Source organism: Pan paniscus, chromosome 6, assembly GCF_029289425.2.
Source record: "Pan paniscus chromosome 6, NHGRI_mPanPan1-v2.0_pri, whole genome shotgun sequence".
Taxonomy (NCBI): domain Eukaryota; kingdom Metazoa; phylum Chordata; class Mammalia; order Primates; family Hominidae; genus Pan; species Pan paniscus.
Genome location: NC_073255.2, coordinates 102,970,867 through 102,993,046, shown reverse-complemented (window position 1 = coordinate 102,993,046; position 22,180 = coordinate 102,970,867). Strand labels below are relative to the sequence as shown.

The following is a 22,180-nucleotide window of genomic DNA, read 5'->3' as shown; positions in this document are numbered from 1 at the left end:
CAAAAAGGTTAATCTCTTTTTAAAGAAAAAAGTCTATGTATGTTGTTAATCATTTAAAAAATATTCATAGACACTTTGCTTGGCTAAAACTACATAAGTCACATTCCTGTTATATTGATGACATATCAACATACTAAATTTACATTAAAAAACCCTGACCCTGAGTGGCTAATTGAATTCCTGAAAATAAGATGTCCAGGACTACAGTCATGTCTTTAGACCCTTAACTCAGAGCACTTTCCGCTAAAGCATGGTGGATCCCTGTCCATGTTCCCTTTGCATTCTTTATCAAAGAGTAACTGGAAAATCTGACACTTATATAAAACATCAGAATTGAATTGTTCAAGTTAAATGATAATAAAAATCTGTAAATAGTAAAAAATAAAAATGTATTTTCCCAGTTGATACACATTATATTTTTTAGCAAGAGAAAGCATAATATGCCTTTCAATGCATAATGATTTTACTTTCCTTTAATATTTTAAATAAAAACATATTGTAGACAATTGTATAATTTAATTGTTTTAAACTAAAATAATCTTGAAATACCATTTACAGATTATAAAAATGTTTTTTAATATGTTACTTTACCATTTTGCGCTACATTGATTGATCAATAGATAGATGATATAAGCTTGCTTTAAATAAATCAAATGCAATATTTGGAAAATCAAAGTTCTGTGTATACTTAATGCTGATGCTTATGATAATCCCTGGAAGTTGGCAGCCCTTGTTGAATGATTAAGTAAAATAGTACACAAGTCAACTTTTTAAAGGAGAAATCTTGATTTTATGAGGATAATGCAGTACAAGAATTTTGCTGAAGCATTGTCTGAAAAACTGATTTATTGAAGTGCCAAGGATAGAAAGATATCTTTTTCTCATTGTTTTATAATCAAGAATTCGTTGCTCTTCATTGACATTCCAAAGGACACACGCATGCACTATTACAATTGAACTCTACATTCTTTCTTACCCAAGATAGCAATAATCTCTACATCTCTACATTTTTCCTCTGAGTAGCTTGCATATTTTACCAATTAGACATTGCTCTCTCATCCTCTTTTTAATCTGGGTTTGCATTTATTTAGGAAAAGGTCTGTGCTGTGAATTTTCTAGAAATGTGGGAATTGTATAGACAGGATAAATGCTTAATGGATAGTTCTCAAATATGTCTTTAAATTCTACTTAATTTTATGCTTTGTCTTCTGGATACAACTCAACAATTCACAGGAAGAGAGAAGGAGAAGTAGAAACGTGATAGTAAATAATCCCATTGAAATATCATTTTCTTATTATAATTTTTTTTTTAACTGAGCCAACAGGGATAGGAAGAGGGAGAAACTTGACGAAACTTTCCAAATTGTTTTTTTTTCTAATTAATTTTTTTCTAATTTTTCTTCTTTTTTAATGTTTATTTATTTATTTATTTATTTTATTATACTTAAAGTTCTAGGGTACATGTGCACAATGTGCAGGTTTGTTACATATGTATACATGTGCCATGTTGGTGTGCTGCACCCATTAACTCATCATTTACATTAGCTATCTCTCCTAATGCTTTCCCTCCCCCTCTACCCCCACCTCACGACAGGCCCCGGTGTGTGATGTTCCCCTTCCTGTGTCCAAGTGTTCTCATTGTTCAGTTCCCACCTATGAGTGAGAACATGCGGTGTTTGGTTTTTTGTTCTTGCGACAGTTAAATGAGCATTTGCTCACTTCTGAATTATAACTACCAACATGATTCATGTGCAAACCATAACCAGTTGAGGGAAAGGAACTATCCTAGTCTATAATAAGAAATAATTGTATCAAAAAGAAAGAAATAATTGTCATAATAGCCATTGTTTATTTTGCAAGTACTATGTAGATACAGATTTTAAAGTACATTAATTCAAATGCAAAAACATAGCAAAGTTGCCGTTACCTGCTAAATTTCAAAGAAAATCTTATCCTGGAAATGGTAAAACTGGAATTCATAATCAAGCCTGTCTGACTCCAAAGTTCAAATTCTTACCATTATCTCGTGGCCCTTCTCTACACACAGGGGTTTTCTAGGATATTCTCAAGTGATGTTAGAAAAAAAAAATGTGGTTCTAAAAACTTGCAAAAAGATACCCAGAATTACAAAGAATGTCCCTGAATCACTCAGCTATTCCTCCCGTTTTGGAGGGTATGAATCTTTATAACATCTATAGTTCTTTCTAGTTTAGTCCCCACATTCCCATATGTTCCTTGGACACTTGGGGAGACACCAGGTTTTTGAGTTTTTATGATATTATACACAAGGATGCTGTAAAGAGATTTGAAAAGCTTCTCCATCATATGTCAAAGAAGTGGGCTGGTGAAGCAAAGATGAGACTGAGTTCTTCTTTCATTTATTTAACAAATAAATACTCACATCTGACTCCATACCAGAGACTGTGTTAAGCTTTGGGGATACCGTGGTAAATGTAATAGATATCCCGAATTCATGTGGTTCAAAAGAAGTAAAAGTACATGTTTCGGTAGATGGAGATTATGCTTGTTCTGGAAGGTACAAATGAAAATCTTGCAAGATTTAGGGAATGATCTACTTATCACTTGGAAATATATTTTAAACTGTTATTTTTATTATGCTATAACAACTCATGTTTTGAATACTCTAAAAAAGTACAGAAGTTGTAATTAAAACTAAATTTCTTGATATGCATAAACATTTTTGGTTATTACAATATCCAAATAAGCCTTCAAAAATAACTTTAGGTTGGCTTTCTGTCAAAACCATTTCTAAGCATTTATATCAGCTCCAAGACCTCCCTCATAGACTTTTCTTCAAACATATTTAATAGTCTCTAGTTGAAAATTCTAAAAAAATATTTTTCATTCTGCCTTTTATTTTGTAGAGTCTAACAATTTCCACATCCAATAAAGCAATTAAGTATGTTCTTTTTATTAGGATTTCAGTTTGGCAGTGCATAGGGGCTCAATGAATTAGAAGTTCGGAGGAAAATAATGTATTGTTAATACTGCAATAGGGACCTTATCTAATTGTGCATTGAAAAACATGTACACTGTGGAATGGGAGTTGAGAATTTTAATGCCAAATTATACAAACACATTTGTAAATATGATAGGAGAATATGGGAGTTTCCAGACTTCCTTTTAAGTTTCATATTTACTTACTATCTTTAGAAAATACTTGCTATCATAGTCCATGTAAAAATGGAAGACCATTAAGTTAACATTTGTTAGAGCTAGCTATGTGCCAGAGAAGATACTAAGTGCTTTCCATGCATTATTTCATTTTATTCTCACAACAATCATATTTGATAAGAACTGATAATCCTATTTCGTAGATGCAGAAACTGGACTTAAAGAAATTAAGTGAATTCTTTCAGAGGAAAAAGTTGATAAGTAACAAAATAGAAATTACAACCAAATCATCTTATAGCCAGAGACTGAACTTTTAACCAGTAGGCTGAGCAATCCCTGGAAAATTCAAGAATTTTATCTCAGTTGCTATAACACATGGTAAAAACAAATAAGTTTAATTATTGAGGATTTTGAGAGACTATCTGAATTGAACTCTGTATTTAAAAATTCAGAACGTTGTGCTAGTTTTAGAACATCGTGCTAGCTTTCAAGTCAACTTCTGAGATCATGTAGTAAGGGTATTATATTTTCTCCAAGAGGGAAAGATGTAAAAAATAAAAATGGAGAAATATCCATCGGCAGCTGTATGTATGCTCAACCCAGGAATCCCCTGCTTATCCTGACTGAGGCACTTTTTAATATTCATGTAAGTCCAGTTTTTAAGATGTAGCTGAGGATATAAGGATGAGACTAAACACAGCTCAGAAACTGATACTACTATGTTGATAGAGAACTAGATAAGGAGGGTGATAAGGGTGGAGGGGAAATTAGATAGCACAAATATTCAACATATGACTTCAACAGAAGAGTCATGCAAAAAGAAGAAAGAAATAAAACATATCTACATAGGAAGACCAAAGAGGTTTTTTTAATAAATATGTGGCTGCCTGATAAAGAAGCTGAAATTTCTGGCACTTTATTAGTCTCACTGTCACAAGACAATACCCCAACTCATTCTATACGTATTGCGTATGCACTGGGGAACTGCAAGTTACTTTCTGAACACGAATATATTAGTCCAGGAACTACTCCCTTATACGTATTAAGAGAATGTAAAAGAGATGAATTCAGCATTAATGATAGAAGCTCTTTAATAAGATCCATATTATGCTTCTATATTGCATGTCCAGTACATCAAATAATGTTTCTAAAAGAGTGTTATGAGGTCATACTTTAAAATATAATAAATTCATGTGAAGGCATGTATAAAGATAGTATAAAACTTGTATTAATTATGAGATGATATTTCTACATTTTATTATGTTATTTGGAATTATATAATACATTGACATTAATTTTTTTTTTTTTTTTTTTTTTTTGAGACGGAGTCTCGCTCTGTCGCCCAGGCTGGAGTGCAGTGGCGCGATCTCGGCTCACTGCAAGCTCCGCCTCCCGGGTTCACGCCATTCTCCTGCCTCAGCCTCCCGAGTAGCTGGGACTACAGGCGCCCGCTATCACGCCCGGCTAATTTTTTGTATTTTTAGTAGAGACGGGGTTTCACCGTGTTAGCCAGGATGGTCTCGATCTCCTGACCTCGTGATCCGCCCGTCTCGGCCTCCCAAAGTGCTGGGATTACAGGCGTGAGCCACCGCGCCCGGCCGACATTAATTTTTAATTTTATTAATTTTTATTTGAGGACAGTAATGTTCATGCTAGAGAAACATTTCATCCTTATGCAAATATGTATTTTTTAATATGTTCTTTTAATAGTCCATGTTAGAACCACCAGAAATATTAAGATGTTCTAAGATACATACTAGCTCTTTGAATCTGTGGCAGAGACAACTTCAACTCTTGGTATGCTACAAATATAGTAATTTTGAAAACTGTTACAAATAATACTGGCATGTTCAAGATCTGAAATGGTTTAAATGTTATTAAAAGTATTTTTTTATGTTTAACCTACCAAAACCTAATTCAATCTCAATATGATATCCAATTTTGCCATGTTTTAAGTTAGGAGACATTGCTTCACTGTTTTACGAGTTTCCATAGTCAAAAAAATAATTTTTGTTTTCTTGCTATTTATGAAAGTTTTGCTATGTTTGATATATAATCACAGGGTATTATAAATGAAATTTGATCAAAACTATGTTTTATAAGCTGGTATGGATGTCTAAATATACTTGGTAAAAACATGATAATTTTAACGTAAGTAAAAATAGTTTCAAAAATTGATCATAAACAAATATAGCTGTTTTTAAACATGATTCTTTTTCATGTAAAAATTATTTTAATTAACTATCTAAAATAATTTCAGACATATGTTCAAAAATGGTCAGCAACTACTAAAATATAAATTATGTGAGGTTCCTAAGTGACATCATATTTAGGAAGAATAAATTTTAAAGAAAGCTGAAAACAGAAAACATTAATAAAGAGTTTGTTAAAAAAACTTTACACCTTTAAACCATACTATACTAGTTGTAAAACTAAATACTAGGTGTGGGAATGGAGACTAGAACACTGAATTAAGTCTCATAGATGCATACATTTTTTTTAAATTACCACCTGTTAAGATTCAATACAAAGGATATATTGAATTGCAGACATACATTATTGTTATACTTTGAAAATACCATTGAATGTACTATATCTTCGTATTTCACAAGATCCACAAGATTTTTAAAATTTGTTTTCCCCTTTAGAAGCTAGTATCCTTTCTGGAGAAGGCATTAAGGGAAGCATACTTCTTTTAATCTTTTTAATCCAAGTAAAAATCTTAAAAGTCAAGTACTACTATTCACCAATGTTTATTCTACTTTGATTTTAAAGTTTTATATGAGGTTATTGTTGATCGGGTATTTAGTTATTTTCTCTTTCTTGATAAATTATGTGATTTAATTTAAATGAGTAGCATTAGAGGTGCTCCAAATACAATTATGTTATATCCTTCATAATCAGATTCAAACCATCACTTTCATTCTCCCCGTTTAAACTATACAAATGGAATTTATTTGCTTGCTTGTTTCTTTGTGTTTATGATCTCAAAGAATTAAAATTATTTTCTTCATTTGCTTTCATACTCTTGGATGTTATATAGTATTTTCCTGAAAACTCTGCTTTACAGGCCTTACAAACTGTACTTGTACTTTCAGATAATCATGAATTGTCTTTAAAACCATAATTTTCTCTTGTCCTTAAATCGAGTTTTAATAGAAAATTAAGACAAATTGAATATAATGATTTTTAAATGACTAACACTCATGGATCACTTACTGTGTACTGGGCAGGGTGCAGTGCTTTACATCATGGTTTCTTAGTCCTTACAACGAAGGAATCAGATACCCTTGTTATCCACAATTTCAGGTGAGAAACATGAGCCACAGTATGGTGAAGTAACTGGCCCATGGATAAACAGAAAGCAAGTGACAGACCTTGGCTTTTTGCCTGTGCGTTTAACCACCGTGCTAGTATGTTTTGACATGTCCCAGAAGAGTTACGGAAGATATGACCTGGGATATGTGGAGGTGTAGCTAAAAGAAACTTCTTTTACCTTGTATGACAAGGCAGTCATATAAGGTACAAATAATGGAACTTATGATATCAATTTATTTATAAAACTTATATATTTGTTTTAAGCTATTTTTAACTTTCTCAATAGCAGAGTTAAACCGAACATAGGAATATTTACTGAGTCAGGGATTCGAGAACTTTTGAATTTCTGGTAGAAGCTGGTAAATTATTTATAGCAAAATTCAGATTTCTTCTAGGGATAACGATTTTCCAGACATCCAGCTCTTTTCTGGGCCAGAAGGCCCCAACAATGAGCATGTGCAAACTTATTCTATAATGTTTACCTTATAATGACACAATTAGAAATACAAGTGGGTTGGAACAATTGCATTTGAAGCATGTTAAAACAAGATGGAATGCATGAACATATGTCATTATCATTAGAAATATAAAAAACGTTCACTAAATAACTATTACTGCTAAGAGTGCTGGACAATTCTTTCATTTGTTGAAAGAAAATCTGCCCTTTTTGATTGCATAAGTCATCATCAATTGTTGAATTTAAAATGTTAGTTATTGATAGTTGCTGAGTTTGGTCAAATACCATGAAATTCAAATCTGATATGAAGACTTGTTTCCTAAATTCCACATGTGATGCTAAGTTCCTTTTACATGCTGCCTATTTGTGTTCCCAGATAGCGTTATGCTTATGAAAATTATTTAAATTTTTTCTCCTATTTCCCTAGGGTGTTTACTTCCCTAAGGTGTTTCATTAAATAGTGAAGAAAGAAACAAATAGTGTTAATAAATTTAGCATACCTTTTTAAAAAAAATAAAATTAGGCTATATAGGATTCATTTAACTCATTATAAGTGTTTTGATCTTAACAGTACATGTGTTCCTGGAGAATTTATGTGAATATGAAACTCAAGGTCATACTTTTCCTGCTACGTGCAGTTTTTTTAGATTAAATGTTTGCTGTTAAATATGGGCATTGCTGGTAGATTTGATGGCATTTCTTTATCTGTTTATATAAAAGGTTAGGATTTTTATGAAGAATCCTTATATTGTCCTACCGCATACATCCAAAAACGTAATTTAATTACTTCATAATTATTTACTGCTTTCCAGTAGTTACAACCTTAAAATTCTAAACTAAGTAGGTATAACCCCATGTTATCATTTAGTCTTAGTGTAGGAATTTATTGAAATGCTATTTCCTATACATAAGTGGTTGCGTATAAGCAGGCTTACATATTTTTACATGTTGGCAACTATAACTTCTGTATGTTGTTTTGATGATAAGATGAAATCCTCATCTCACAGTCTGATAAGATATGTATTAAATAACAAAAAAATTTCAATTTTTCCTCCTTTGACATAACTAATTTTTTTCAGTAAATATTTTTAATTAGAAAATTAAAATATACATATGAAGATTGTGAAAAACATGACTACCACACATGTCAATAAATAAAAAGAAATTGTTTTACAAATTTATCTGTCATTCCTATGTAGGTGTTGTGCTCTTCTCTTCATGCATCTCTGCATTGATCTTACCTTAGAATAAGTGCTGCTGAAAGAAACACCATGATAATATTTTAAAATATAATAAAGTAGGTGAGGCACAGTGGCTCACGCCTGTAATCCCAATACTTTGGGAGGTTGAAGCAGGATGATCACTTGAGGCCAGGAGTTCAAGAGCAGACCAGCCTGGTCAAAATAGTGAGACCCTATCTCTACAAAAAAAAAATTAGCTGGGCAAGTGGCACATGCCTATAATCCCAGCTCCTCAGGAAGCCAAGGCAGGTGAATCACTTGAGCCCAGGAAGTCCAGGCTGCCATGAGCTGTGGTCATGCCACTGCACTCTAGCTTCAGTTACAGAGTGAGACCCTATCTATCTCTAAAAAAAAAAAAAAAGGAAAAAAATATATATATATCATAAAAATATCTGTATTGCTTTGAAAAACAAGTTTCCAAGTACACAATTATTTATGCTGATACAGAGACCATGGAGCCACTAACTTGGTTATAAAATAGAATATTCTGTACATTTTATTATGAATAATCAATTTTTTAAAATTCAAATCCATTCTTCACATAGGCAGAATATTTGTAATATTAGATATAGATTATAAATTCTGGGGAAATATTAAATGGACATATAATTCAACAGCTGAATGAATAACTGAATGTGAATTTCAGAAAGGAATAAATTAAAAATTTTGGATATTTGCCAAAATATTGCTTAGTTTTGATAAAAATGACATTTCTAAAAAATAAAAGGGCTTGACTAAATTAGAAATAAGCATATCTCAATAATAAAAACATAGTTGGCCCAGTGCAGTGGCTGATGCCTGTAATCCCAACACTTTGGGAGCCTGAGGCAGGTGGATCACGAGGTCAGGAACTTGAGACCAGCCTGATCAACATGGTGAAACCCCATCTCTACTAAAAAATACAAAAAATTTAGCCAGGCATGGTGGCGTGCGCCTATAATCCCAGCTACTCAGGAGGCTGAGGCAGGAGAATCACTTGAACCAGAGATGTGGAACTTGCAGTGAGCAGAGATCGCTCCACTGCACTCCTGTCTGGTTGACAGAGTGAGACTCCGCCTCAAAAATAAAATAAAATAAAATAATAAAATAAAATAAAATAAAAACATAGTTAATTCTTAGTTCATTATTCCAAGAAAATATAATAATTTTCCTTTCATATTTTCAATAATTCCTACTCTGCTTTATTCAAGTCTCTTCATAAAAAAAAAGCAGATATACCTAAGAGGCACATATCAGAATATTTGAGGTTGATGCTTTTGAGTTTTAAAAAACAACCGATTTATGTTTTGAGTGCAGACATTAAAATTTGACAAAATGTTCTACAATTCTCCAAAAGCATATTATAAGATTATCTTGGTCATGAAAAGTTGCATGAGTTAAAATGCTCCCGAGGGTATAAGAATTTGAAAAGGAAAATATTGAAACTTTGGGCTGTCGATTAATCTGATTTGAAGAAAGGTCAACTCTGATGATGTTGTTACTACTTTCTCTGACCCTTCAAATTGGTAAGTATCAATTGCTGCTTTGAAGAGCAAATTGATGTGAGATTTAGGATGAGGAAAATGAATATAAATAAAGTCATTCACAGTAATATTTTATTAAATTTTTATAAATGTGTTAACTTCAATAGTTTAGACCTTGGAGGCACTTTGTTTCTTTGGGACCTCTTTACAATTTAAAAATTATTTTGTTGTTACTGTTATGGTCAGGAAAAAATGAAACCCACAAGGCTTAAACCTAAGAGATTACACACATATATTCTAAAATCTCACAATTGTATTATTTTCTGTTGAATTCATTAGAGGTAAGATCTTACAGAATTTTATTTGGCTCTTAGTACATGGCTATAAGGCATGCAAACCCAAGTAAAATGTTAACAGTGTTGCTTTGTTGAACAGGGATTATAAACTATATACTCTCAGTGTATTTTAGCAATGCAAACATAATGTTTAAACCGCTACAAAATAAAAATGTAGGTACTGTAATTTATATTTACTGACAAATAGCTTAGCTCAGCTCTATTTTCTGATTATCATCTAATTTCTGATGATAATCGTAATTTGTTTGGTGTGTGGAGAAATATCATTGGCCATCATAAAGAGGTTTGGAAGTAGATTAGCATTTAATCAAATATAAGACTCTTCATGATCTCTGAGGAGTCAGATGGCCTTCCAGACTCCTTTAGAATATATCAATTGATGGAGAATTCATGGCATCTGAAGACAATGGACAATTAGTCTTTCAACAAATACTTGCTATCTTACTAAAGTAGTAGGATATTTTATATGCCTATTAGAAAATACACAGAAGGAAACTTAGAAAGGATAGGATAAATTTATGTGAAAGTTCTAGCATTCCAAGCTCTTTTCCTGTGGACCTTTTCACATACCACTTGAATCCTACTTTGATATTATTGCACTTGATCAATGGAATAAATAATAGCCCCCTGTAACATAAAGCTTCTCCGTGTTTGCCTATGTTACCCCTTTGGCTTTCGAGTTTTTTTCTATAATCCCTCTTTGTTGTGCTGTCCACAGGCATGCCAGGAAGTAATGTTACCAATAACTGATCAGTCATGTGCACCCTACAGGAAAACCATCTAATCAAACAATAGCTCAAAATAGGAGCAGCAATTTGGCAAAAGTGAGTTAATACAGATATTGCTTTTAATGCTGAGATAGGCATATTTCCTTGTGCTTTCTGAATTGGGTAAAAAACATTCTCAAGTGACCTTATATGTACCTCTAAGGTATAAAGAACAAAGAGCTCTTTATAAAATTAAAAAATCAGGGGTTCTTTCCTTCCCTTCCCCAACCTACACACACACACACACACACACACGACAAACACACACACACACACACACTCACACTTGAGAAAGAATCCTAAATCTAAGTGTTCTAGATTTTCATGCAAGAAGACTTACATATTTTAATCATTGTTCCGTGCATAGAAGCTACTTTTTCACATTAATAGTACCTGATCCTGGCTTAATGACTTTTGGAACAAATGCATATGAATAAATAAAGCAAATCAATGAAGTTCACATGTAAAATTTCATATTTCTTGCTCCTCAAACAAATTTTACCATCCATCTAGTAAGTTCTGGACTCTTTGTGTTCCTTAGGGAAATGGCACAAGGCCTTCTTGAGGTTAGATTATGCATTTGGATCTCTGATTTAGTGGAACAGTGTGTAAAAGTCTCTCATAATCAGAAAACTCCCTATTGGCTCCACATCTGAAGATTCCCAAGAGTGCTGTTTCTATCAGGGAGCATCTGGAATAGATTATATGCAGTTAATTGGCTCCAGGTCAAGCTTGTTACAGACAGTAGCATGCAGTATAACCTATGCATTTCACTAAATCCACCCACTTTTGGTTAAATCACACCTACTTCTCTCCATAATTCATCCCAGATGCACAACACACACACATGTGCACACAACACACACACACACACACACACACACACGAAGACAGCAAAATATCAATAGAGTAGGAAGGAGGTTGTTGGCAAGACGTTTAACCCATAAATTATCTCAATTAAAGGATTAACTATTGAATTTATAGGATTGTTGGGAAGAAAAACAAAGAATCAGGACCAGTAGATTGTAGGTCTTGACTGTTTTATAGTAGAAAAATATATAAAGGCTTTTAAGTTCCAGCAGTTTCACCATTTTTACTTTATTTTGTTCCTCCAAGTACAGGTTCAGCACACGTGGGCACTTCTCAGAATGTCTTAGTAGTAAGGAAAGCAGGGCTTTGATTTTTAACTTATTTAACAATATTAATGAGTTTGGTTACAAGGAACAGTGTTACTACTGTTCATTGAAAACCAAAACATCAATCTTCTTAACTTACGATGTTAGAGGCACAGGGCATGTCTTAGCGATTAATGACCAGTTGGAGGAGTAGGTATCTCAATGCATAGCCAAGGGCCATTAACCCCAACTAGTCATTGATTCCCAGGAAATGTCCTGCACTGAGGTCATTATTGCTAATAAAATGCACATATGGAAAGTTCCCTCTTTTTTGCCTATGTATATAAACATACATTCACGTTACATGCATTGTTACATGTCATAAAAAGGTATTTCACATGTCCAGAAGCTCAAAAAAAAAGTGTAATGAGAAATTTAATATACTCAGTCTCTGCATTCATTTTACCTTTCACTTTTTTTAGAGGGTATGGGTAGGAGGGAGAATACATGTTTGTATGCCACAGCTGTGAGTCTGCTGCAATCAGATATCAGCGCTTTGCTAATAATGTGAATACAAGAAATAATGGAAGGAACAGGATAATGCGATTGGAGAAGCACTGATGAATGTGGGTGGAACAACACACTTGATCAATACCAAAAGGCAGTACGAAGTGACCATATGCATTGTTTTGAGTCCTAATGTATTAGGTACCAGAATATTCAGAGCCAAATTTAAGAGTTAGCCCAAGATTCTCTTTGGTGTCCTTCTGTTCTATGCCACTGAATTATGCCACATTCTCTTCCCTCTCATAGCCATATAACCAAGTCTATCATGCAACCTGCCTTGCTGTTCAGGAGTCCTTAACAAGGTTTCACTGTTTTCTGGAACTGTCTCTGTTTGCTTTTCCAGTCTCTTTTCTCTGTCCTCCATGAAAGTATACTTGTCTTGTTTAAGCCTATATGATACTCCTTTGAGTTATCTTGCATAGCGTATCATAAATGTCTCCATTTTAAATTTATTTTATGGTACTTTATTGTGTATAATCAACCATTCCCTTCAGAAAAATAATCTTATTCATTTCCTCACCTTATAAATGGTCAGCGATTAGATATGATGCCAATGGCTGATAAGAATATATATAAGTGAATATATGTTAGATATATTCAAATACCATCACAAGTTATATAAATATATCTTTATTAACATATAAATATATACATATTTAAAACTTGTATTGGAATTTGTATAAAAGCAGCAAGTTTTTAAGGAGAATCTGTAAGTCAAAGAATACTGGTATTCTAACTAACAAGTTAAAACTAACTTTTAAAACTAACAAGTTGCAAGAATGCATTGAGATTGAATGATTCAAAACTCATATATTCAAATCTAATCTGATAAATTTTTTTCTGTAGATCAGTTAAAGTGACTGTTTTGTGGCAATGGCATTAATGTGTTCCTACTGGCAGTTAAATAATATAATTTTTAGGACTTAAGTTATTTTTTTAAAAAGGCTTTATTAGTGTTCTATATTAAAATTAGCATAATTGAAGTTTTTAAAACTAAAATTTTCATAAAGGGCTGCTGATGGTGTAGGTCTTTTTGGTCAGAAAGACATTCCTGTTGTCTCTCAAATTTTATTTAATTTAGGTGAAACGTTCAGGAAACGTCAATTAAATGTGAATAAAATATGCAATATTTGTTATATTTAATACAACATGATTGAAAGAGAATCTAAACCAACTTATATGCATATGTAGTAACCTTCTAAAAGAAGAATTAAATGTTGACAGATTATATACAAAGAATAATTTAGTATTCCTTATAGGTATCTTTGAATGTAATGAAATGTAATGATTGATGAAATAACTTATTAAGCACTCATGTTTAACATTTCATGAAGAAATGCAGCATAAAATTTGAGGTCTATCCTTAAATGTTTATCATGTATAAACATAATACACATCAAAATTTGATTTTATTTTACTTCCCAAGACTTGACTTAACTACTGAGATTTAAGGTAACTGAAATCTTGATATTCAAAGTCTGGGAGACATTTTAATACACTGAAGAGCTGATCTCACTTAAGAAAAATTCAACCCTTATTAGGCCTTCTCTTAAAACTAAACAATATAGGCATAAAATATTTATTTTGAATGTTAACTAATTACAAAATTATTTAAAGTCTAATGCTTTTTTTATTATGATCAAAACTATCACCAATAAATCTATCATCAAAGAAATTATTGGTTCTGTGGCCTATTTCCTAGTAACAGCAGTAAGTTAATTAACATGGAAGAGAAGTTGAAGACTCTGGCAGGAGCTGAAGATCACTAGATTCTACCATAATGCAAAGCACCGGAAGACTTAGGTGTGAAGAAAGCAGACTCTAGCTAAAGTCCTGATGATGTGTTGATTTGATCCATCTCTTACTTGCCATGTACCCCTGGAAGAACTATTTAACTCTGTACCTCAATTTTGTTTCATCGGTGAAGTGAGATAAATAATTACCCACCCTTAATGGCTGTTTTTAAATTAAATCATTTAATCTATGTAAAGCACTTTTAAAAAAGTATTGGGAACATATAAACGCTTGATAATATGATTTGTAATTTTTGTTACCAGTCTTAGTTTGGAATACGTGTTTTGATTTACTCTACATCTTACAGAAAACAACCAAGTTAGCCTATTTTATGGCAACCCAGTTAATTACCACCTCCTCCCTCTTATAAACCCTTATATTTTGGAATTTGTTTTTCTATTCATTACTTCCCTGTGTGGAATAATACAGGTTTCAGGTAACATTGCATTGTTCTAGGCCTAACACCTATACTGGGGCCCTGACCTAATTAAATTTAGTTTCTCACATTTAAGTGTAATTTTTAGATGTCTCTAAACTCAGAAACAAGAGAACTTGTCTCAAAATGACAGCTTTTGTCTGTTTTAGTTGGTGGATCTTTTCATTTGGGGATGATATGGGGCACATATAGGCTTCTACCAGTGAAAGTGGTCTCGTCTGATCAAATAATTCAAGTTTTGACAAAAGTTGGTTCTTCAGATATTTGCTTAAACAAAACACAAAAACAACTTTAGTCAAGGAAAAAATGTTAAATAACAAAATAGTTTAAATTCTTGTGGTGCATTTATTTCTACATCTGAGCAAAGCCAGTCCTTAATTTTATTCCCCAGTTCTGATTCATTTCTATAAGAGTAAAACAAGAACGATGGGAAAATTATTTTTAAAAATCTATATACATTCAGAACATTATAATTTAGTAAGTTGAGGAAAGTCTACCAATTGTTATCTTAATAGTTTTTTTTTTTTTTTGTACTTTAAGTTCTGGGATACATGTGCAAAACGTGCAGGTTTCTTACATAGGTGTACACGTGCCATGGTGGTTTGCTGCACCCATCAACCTGTCATCTACATTAGGTATTTCTCCTAATGCTCTCCCTCCCCCAGCCCCCCAGCCCCCAACAGGCCCTGGTATGTGATGTTCCCCTCCCTGTGTCCATGTGTTCTCATTGTTCAACTCCCACTTAAGAGTGAGATGATATGGTATTTGGTTTTCTGTTCCTGTGTCAGTTTGCTGATACCTTAATAGTTTGTTTTTTTTTTTACTCTTTTTTAGATTAAATTAACACCATTTGAAAGAGAACATTGTTTTCATCATGAATGCTAATAAAGATGAGAGACTTAAAGCCAGAAGCCAAGATTTTCACCTTTTTCCTGCTTTGATGATGCTAAGCATGACCATGTTGTTTCTTCCAGTCACTGGCACTTCGAAGCAAAATATTCCAAGACTCAAGCTAACCTACAAAGGTAAATATATACATATTTTCTAAATTGTTTATTAAGATTTTCAAATGTCTTTTTTGATTGCTATATTTTTTCTCTTTAGAAAAGCATATTGACTTCTGTGAAATGTTTATTATGTTGGCATCAGTTCATAAAAATAGAATTATAGAACACGAAGCCCAATTACTCATTTTTGTGAGGAAAAAGACGCTAAAGCTATTCAAGTACCCTTTTCAGCCCAGTATTTATAATAATCAATTTGATCTGCAAGTGGTAAACAGTTTGGTGTTAAAACAAATAAATTCCTAAAAATAGAAAAATGTTAACAAATTTCATATAACTCTTACTAGTTTATTCCTAGTTAGAGGGGATTTTTTTTAAAACACAGTAAGGTATCTTCAAAAAGAATTTAAGACAGCAGGATAGCTTCAAGTTCTCAACTATGTATGTATTTGGTAATAGAAAAAGACAATGTGAAAGGTTTAAATATAAAAAAGATGAAACAATTTTCTAAGAAATGAAATCTGCTAAGCTAGTTGTTTTTAAATGTTTGATATAAAAGCAAAGTTTATATGAATTATGGTTGGTCATCTTTGTGTGTGTCTGTGTCCAGTTTCACGCCCAAATAGTTTTTACTTTAGTTTTCCTTTTTGATGTACTCTGGGCTTCATTAATACCTCAAGAAATAAAAGGGATGTAGGGAGAATAAAACTTCTTTATTCTCAATGTGATAGGCAAAAATTATGCTGGCAATTTGAATATCCTCTGATATCTTTAAGATGACATTTTATAGACAAACGAAATACCAATAATAAAAGCAAATTGGATGTCAAATCTAAGAGTAAGTTGAATTAGCACATTATATCCATTATAAATTTTATATGTTGGTATTTGTACAGAATGTATGTCATGTATTAAAGAGTTAAACAATAATTTATGTATTTTTGAGTTCTTACGTATTTATATGTATCAAACTCATTTAAATTGGAAGTATATTTTTTGGTAATCTAGGACGTTTTTATCTGGAAAAATTGATCACATTATGAAATATCATTCATTGATGTCTTATTTAATCAATAATTAAAACCTTTTTTTTTTTTTTTTGAGATGAAGTCTCATTCTGTTGCCCAGGCTGGTGGGCAGGGCATGATCTCGGCTCACTGCAACCTCTGCCTCCTGGGTTCAAGCGACTCTCCCACCTCAGCCTTCTGAGTAGCTGGGATTACAGGTGCCCACCACCACGCTTGGTTAATTTTTGTATCTTTAGTAGAGATGGGGTTTCACCGTGTTGGCCAGGCTGGTCTCAAACCCCTGACCTCAAGTGATCTGCCCACCTCAGCCTCCCAAAGTGCTAGGATTATAGGAGTGAGCCAACTCGCCTGGCCACAATCGATAACTAAAACCTGTATTTGAATGTCTTCCATTTCTTAATCATAGATATATTCAATTTTCTGTCATTCCCCTAAAATTATCTTAGTTTCAAGTGAACATTAACAGTTTTGGTAAGGTTTAGGCTATAAATTAAAAAAAAAGTCAAGGCTTTTAACCTTGCCAGTATAAATAGTATTGAATTATACCTTCTTCCATAAACAACTCTTCAACTAGATAAACTACATGAAGCAACTATTTTTAGATATTGAGCAATAGGCAGCAAAGATGAAAGAAATAAACCACCAGTTGTACATTCCTATAATCCCAGCTATTCAAGAGGCTGAAGCGAGAGGATTGCTTGAGCCCAGGAGTTTGACTGCAGTGAGCTAGGACTGCATCATTGTATGCAAGACCCTGTCTCTAAAAAAAAAAAAAAAAAAAAAAAATTCACTTAATGGTGTGACTCGGAAAGGGTTTGGGGCAAACGGGGAATTTGTGAGCTAAGCCAAGATATTGAGCTGAAATACTGGAGGTCAAGGAGTGCTGAATGATATAGCAGTTCTGCCCACCCAGAATTTTAAAAGTTTACCAAACCTGGGGCACTCATGTGACATGCTGCAAGGGTCATTTTGTTTTTTAATTTTTATTTTAAGTTCAAGGGTGCATGCCCAGGTTTGTTACGTAGGCAAGTTGTGTCATGGAGGTTTGTTGTGCAGATTATTTTGTCAAACAGGTATCAAAACTTGTACCCATTAGTTATTTTTCCTGATCCTCTCCCTGCTCCCTACCTCCATGCTCTGATAGTCCCCAGGGTGTATTATTCCCCTCTAGGTGTCCACGTGTTGTCATTGGTTAGTTCCCACTTATAAGTGAGAGTATGCAGTATTTTTTCCCCTCCATTAGTAGGTTAAGGATAATGGCCTCCAGTTCTATCCATGTCCCTGCAAAGAACATGATCTCGTTCTTTTTTATGGCTGCATAGTATTCCAGGGTATGTATGTACCACATTTTCTTTATCCAGTCTATCATTGATGGGCATTTAGGTTGATTCCATGTCTTTGCTAATGTGAATAGTGCTGCAATGAACATACAAATGCATGTGTCTTTATAATAGAAAGATTTATATTTTGGGGGTATATACCCAGTAATGGGATTGCAGGTTCTAATGGTATTTCTGTCTTTAGATCTTTGAGAAATTGCCACACTGTCTTCCACAATGGTTAAACTAATTTACACTCCCACAAACAGTGTATAAGCATTCTGTTTTCTCCACAACCTTGCCAGCATCTGTTATTTTTGACTTTTTATATAATATCCATTCTGACTGAATAGTGTGAGATGGTATCTTGTTGTGGTTTTGATTTGTATTTCTGTAATGATCAATGATGTTGAGTTTTTTTTTTCACATGATTGTTGCCCGCATGTATGTGTTCTCTTGAAAAGTGTCTGTTCATGACCTTTGCCCACCTTTTAGTGGTGTTGTTTATTTAAAACTAAAAACCCTGAAAGACAACCTAAGCAATACCATTCAGCACATGGGCAAAGAGTTCATGAAGAAGTTGCCAAAAGCAATTGCAACAAAAGCAAAAATTGACAAATTGGATCTCATTAAACTAAGGAGCATCTGAACAGCAAAAGAAACTGTCAACAGTTGACAGTGAGTAAGCAGGCTTGAGTCAACAGACAACCTACAGAATCAGAGAAAATTGTTGCAAACTATGCACCTGACAAACATCTAATATAAAGCATCTATGAGGAACTTAAACAAATTTACAAGGGTCACATTATAAGAGCTCAGCTGTTCTATTCCTACTGTAAGGGATACTTTAGTCCTGCCTTAAAAAACATGAAACTTAGTCTCAAAAGGATTGAAATGATCTCCCAGTAAACTCAATATCTACCAGAAGAAAATCTCAACAATTTTTAAAATAAGAAAACCCAAATCAACCATATTCTCAACAATTTAATATCCATAATGTCCAGATACAATAAAAACATACTAGACATACAAAAAAACAGGAAAATTTAATAACAAGGAAAACATGCAGTTAATGGAAGGTAAATTGAAGTGATGCAGATGTTCACATTAGCTGACAAAGATTTTAAAATAGCTATCATAAATATGTTCAAGAATTTAAAAGAAAACGATATCAAAAGGAATAAGCAGATATGGAATCTCAATAGATAAGTGAAATGTATTAACAAAAATAATGAAAACTCCAGTAATGAAAATTATATCTGAAATTAAAAACTTACTGCATGAATTAAAGATTGGAGATAGCAGAACAACATTCAGTAAACCTGAAGACAGAGAAATAGGGATCATCCAATAAAAAGAACACTTGAGTTTTTACGTGTCAATTTATAAGATATTCCATTAAACTGGAGCCATATCTAGAAAGTTCTTTTGTATTCCTTATGCTCTTTGTGTGACTATCATGGGATTATATCTTTAAATTCTTACAAGCTCTATTGTTTTAAAAAGATATATATATATATTTATATCTATATCTATCTACAAAAAGATATATTTTTATATCTATATGTATTATGTATATGTATCTATATATAGTATCTATATATATGGTAGATAGATAGATAGATAGATACATACATACATACATACATACATACTCTTGCTCTGTCTCCCACACTCAAGTACAGTGGCAAGATCTTGGATCACTGCAGCCTCGGCCTCCTAAGCTCAAGTAATCCTCCCATCTCAGCCTCCTAAGTAGCTGGGACTACAAGCATGAGCCATCAGGCATGGCTAATTTTTGTATTTTTTGTAGAGATGGAGTTTCACCATGTTGCCCAGGCTTGTCTCCTGGGCTCAGGCAATCTGCCTGCCTTAGTTTCCCAAAATGCTGGGCTTACAGGAGTGAGCCACCTTACCTGGCCAAAAGATAATCTTTAAAGCCAAAGGTTTTAGGTTTTGTTATGGCAGTGCCCATTTCTAAAACCAAAATGTAATTTGGATAACTATTGCTGTATAACAAGCCATCATAAAACTCATTCCCTTAATAAAACAATTACTATATCCCTCAGTTTCTCTGGGTCAAGAATTTGGAAAGGCTTAGCTGGGTGGTTCTGGTTTGTACTCTTTAATGGAGTTGTAATCAGACGACGGCTGCAGTTGTAGCAGTAAGGATCTGGCTGGCATCTCTTCCTTCATGTATCCTCAGGTTTCTCCAAGGGAGTCTTTTCACTTCGGTAGTTTGGGCTTGCTCAGGGCCTCAAGTGCGTATATTTAAACAAACAAAGAGGAAGTTTCATTGCCTTTTTATACCTAGCTTCAGAAGTTACATGGTATTGGTTCCAGAGTATTCTATTGGTTGCAACATGAGAAAGCCTTACTCAATTTTAAAAGGAGAGCACAAAGACTATATTTCTCAATGATAGTAGTGTTGAAGTCACATATGTAAGGAACTGTGGCATGGGAGGTATTGTGTATATCACTGTAAAACACAAACAGCCACAACTAACTTTTATACAATCTTTTACTTTTTATAAAAGACACCTATGCAAATCAGTGTGGAAAGCAAATGGTGCAGGAGCAACTTGATATCAACATGGAAAAAAATGAACCTCAATCTTCACTCTATACCATACACAGAAAATGATTCAAGATGGATCATAGACCAAAAAGTCAAAGCTCAAATACTAAAGCTTCTAGAATATAACATGGAATAATATCTTTGGAACCTCAGAGTAAGCAAAAATGTCTTAGGACACAAAAACAATAACCATAAATACTTTTTAAACTAGATATCAGCATAAGTGAAACAAAATTCTGTTTACCAAAGACATCAATAAGAGGAATAGGCAAGCTACAAAATATTCACAAAACATATCTGAGCAAAGATTTGAATCCAGAATACATACATGCATACATACATATATACACCTATATAAAACAATTTATATAGGTGTATATATATGTATTTATATATGTATATACATATGTAAATATATACCTATATAAATTGTATATGTATATATTTATGTATACATTTATATAAATATCTATGAATATATTATAATATATAAATATACATAAATATATACATTTGTATAAATATATATATACAATTTATATAGGTATGTACATATATGTATTTATATATGTATATGTGCATATATACATATATAGTTTTATATATCTCTCTCTCTGAAACAAATTGATAATAAAAAACAAGTTTATATAGGGTAAAGTACTTATTCAGACACTTCACAAACATATTCATGGCAAATAAACACTTAAAAATGCTGGACCTCATGAGTCATTGGGTAAATACAAATTAATATTACAATGAAATACTCCTATATATCTGTTGGAATAGCTAAAAACATGAAACACTGACTATATCAAATATTTGTGAATCTGTGGGAAAATTTAAGCTTGGAAACATTGCTAATGCAAGAGTTAAGTTGGAAAATTTTTTTGGTAGTTTCTTATACTATTAAACATGCACTTACCATTCATTTGAAGTTCTAGAACAGGCCAAACTAATCAATGGTTTAAAAATATGATAACAGTTGCCTTTGTTGTTGGGGGGCAGAGAGGATTGACTGAGAGGGGCATGAGAGGAAATTTTCTGAGAGTATAGAAGTGTTTTCTATCCTGATAGGGATGTTGAATGCCTAAGTGTACAGATTTGTCACAACTCATTAAATTGCACATGTAAGGTCTGTCCATTTGACTATATATAATATTGCCTTAAAAAGAAAAAGAATAGAAAACAAATATTAAAATCCAAGGAATAAAAAAAGATATGGAAAGTTTGAACTAAAGGAATTGAAGACATAAAAAGGGAAACTCCAGTTTCTTTAATACAGTGAATATCACAGAAACACTGCATTGACAAACGTGGGTAATGCAAACATCACACTTGCAAATAAATTTTAATAACTGATAATATTCACTGAAGATTCATATTGAGCAAAACATTGGCATAAGGACTGAGTGTGAATTATCTCATTACCTCTCTGTGAGATGGGTATTATCACCCCTTTCTTATGTATGAGGATACCGAGATACTGAGAGATTGAGCAATTTGCCAGGATCACAAATTTAATTCATGGTTCAACTCCTGAGTCAACCCCAGGCTACTTACAGCCTAGGATGCTAGCCCTCTCGCTCACTGTAGACATAAGTA

General features: G+C 33.0%; 1 protein-coding gene across 2 annotated transcripts in view; it reads left to right on the top strand.

The window, feature by feature from the left end:
• The window catches only part of SEMA3D (semaphorin 3D), a 191,392-nt gene that overhangs the window by 49,904 nt on the left and 119,308 nt on the right, over positions 1 to 22,180 (top strand). For both annotated transcript variants that reach the window (XM_034964345.4, XM_055114602.3), the window contains one exon: positions 15,484 to 15,674. In XM_034964345.4, coding sequence (XP_034820236.1) covers positions 15,524 to 15,674 — 151 coding nt within the window. In that variant the 5' untranslated portion in view covers positions 15,484 to 15,523. The remainder of the gene's footprint in view (positions 1 to 15,483; positions 15,675 to 22,180) is intronic.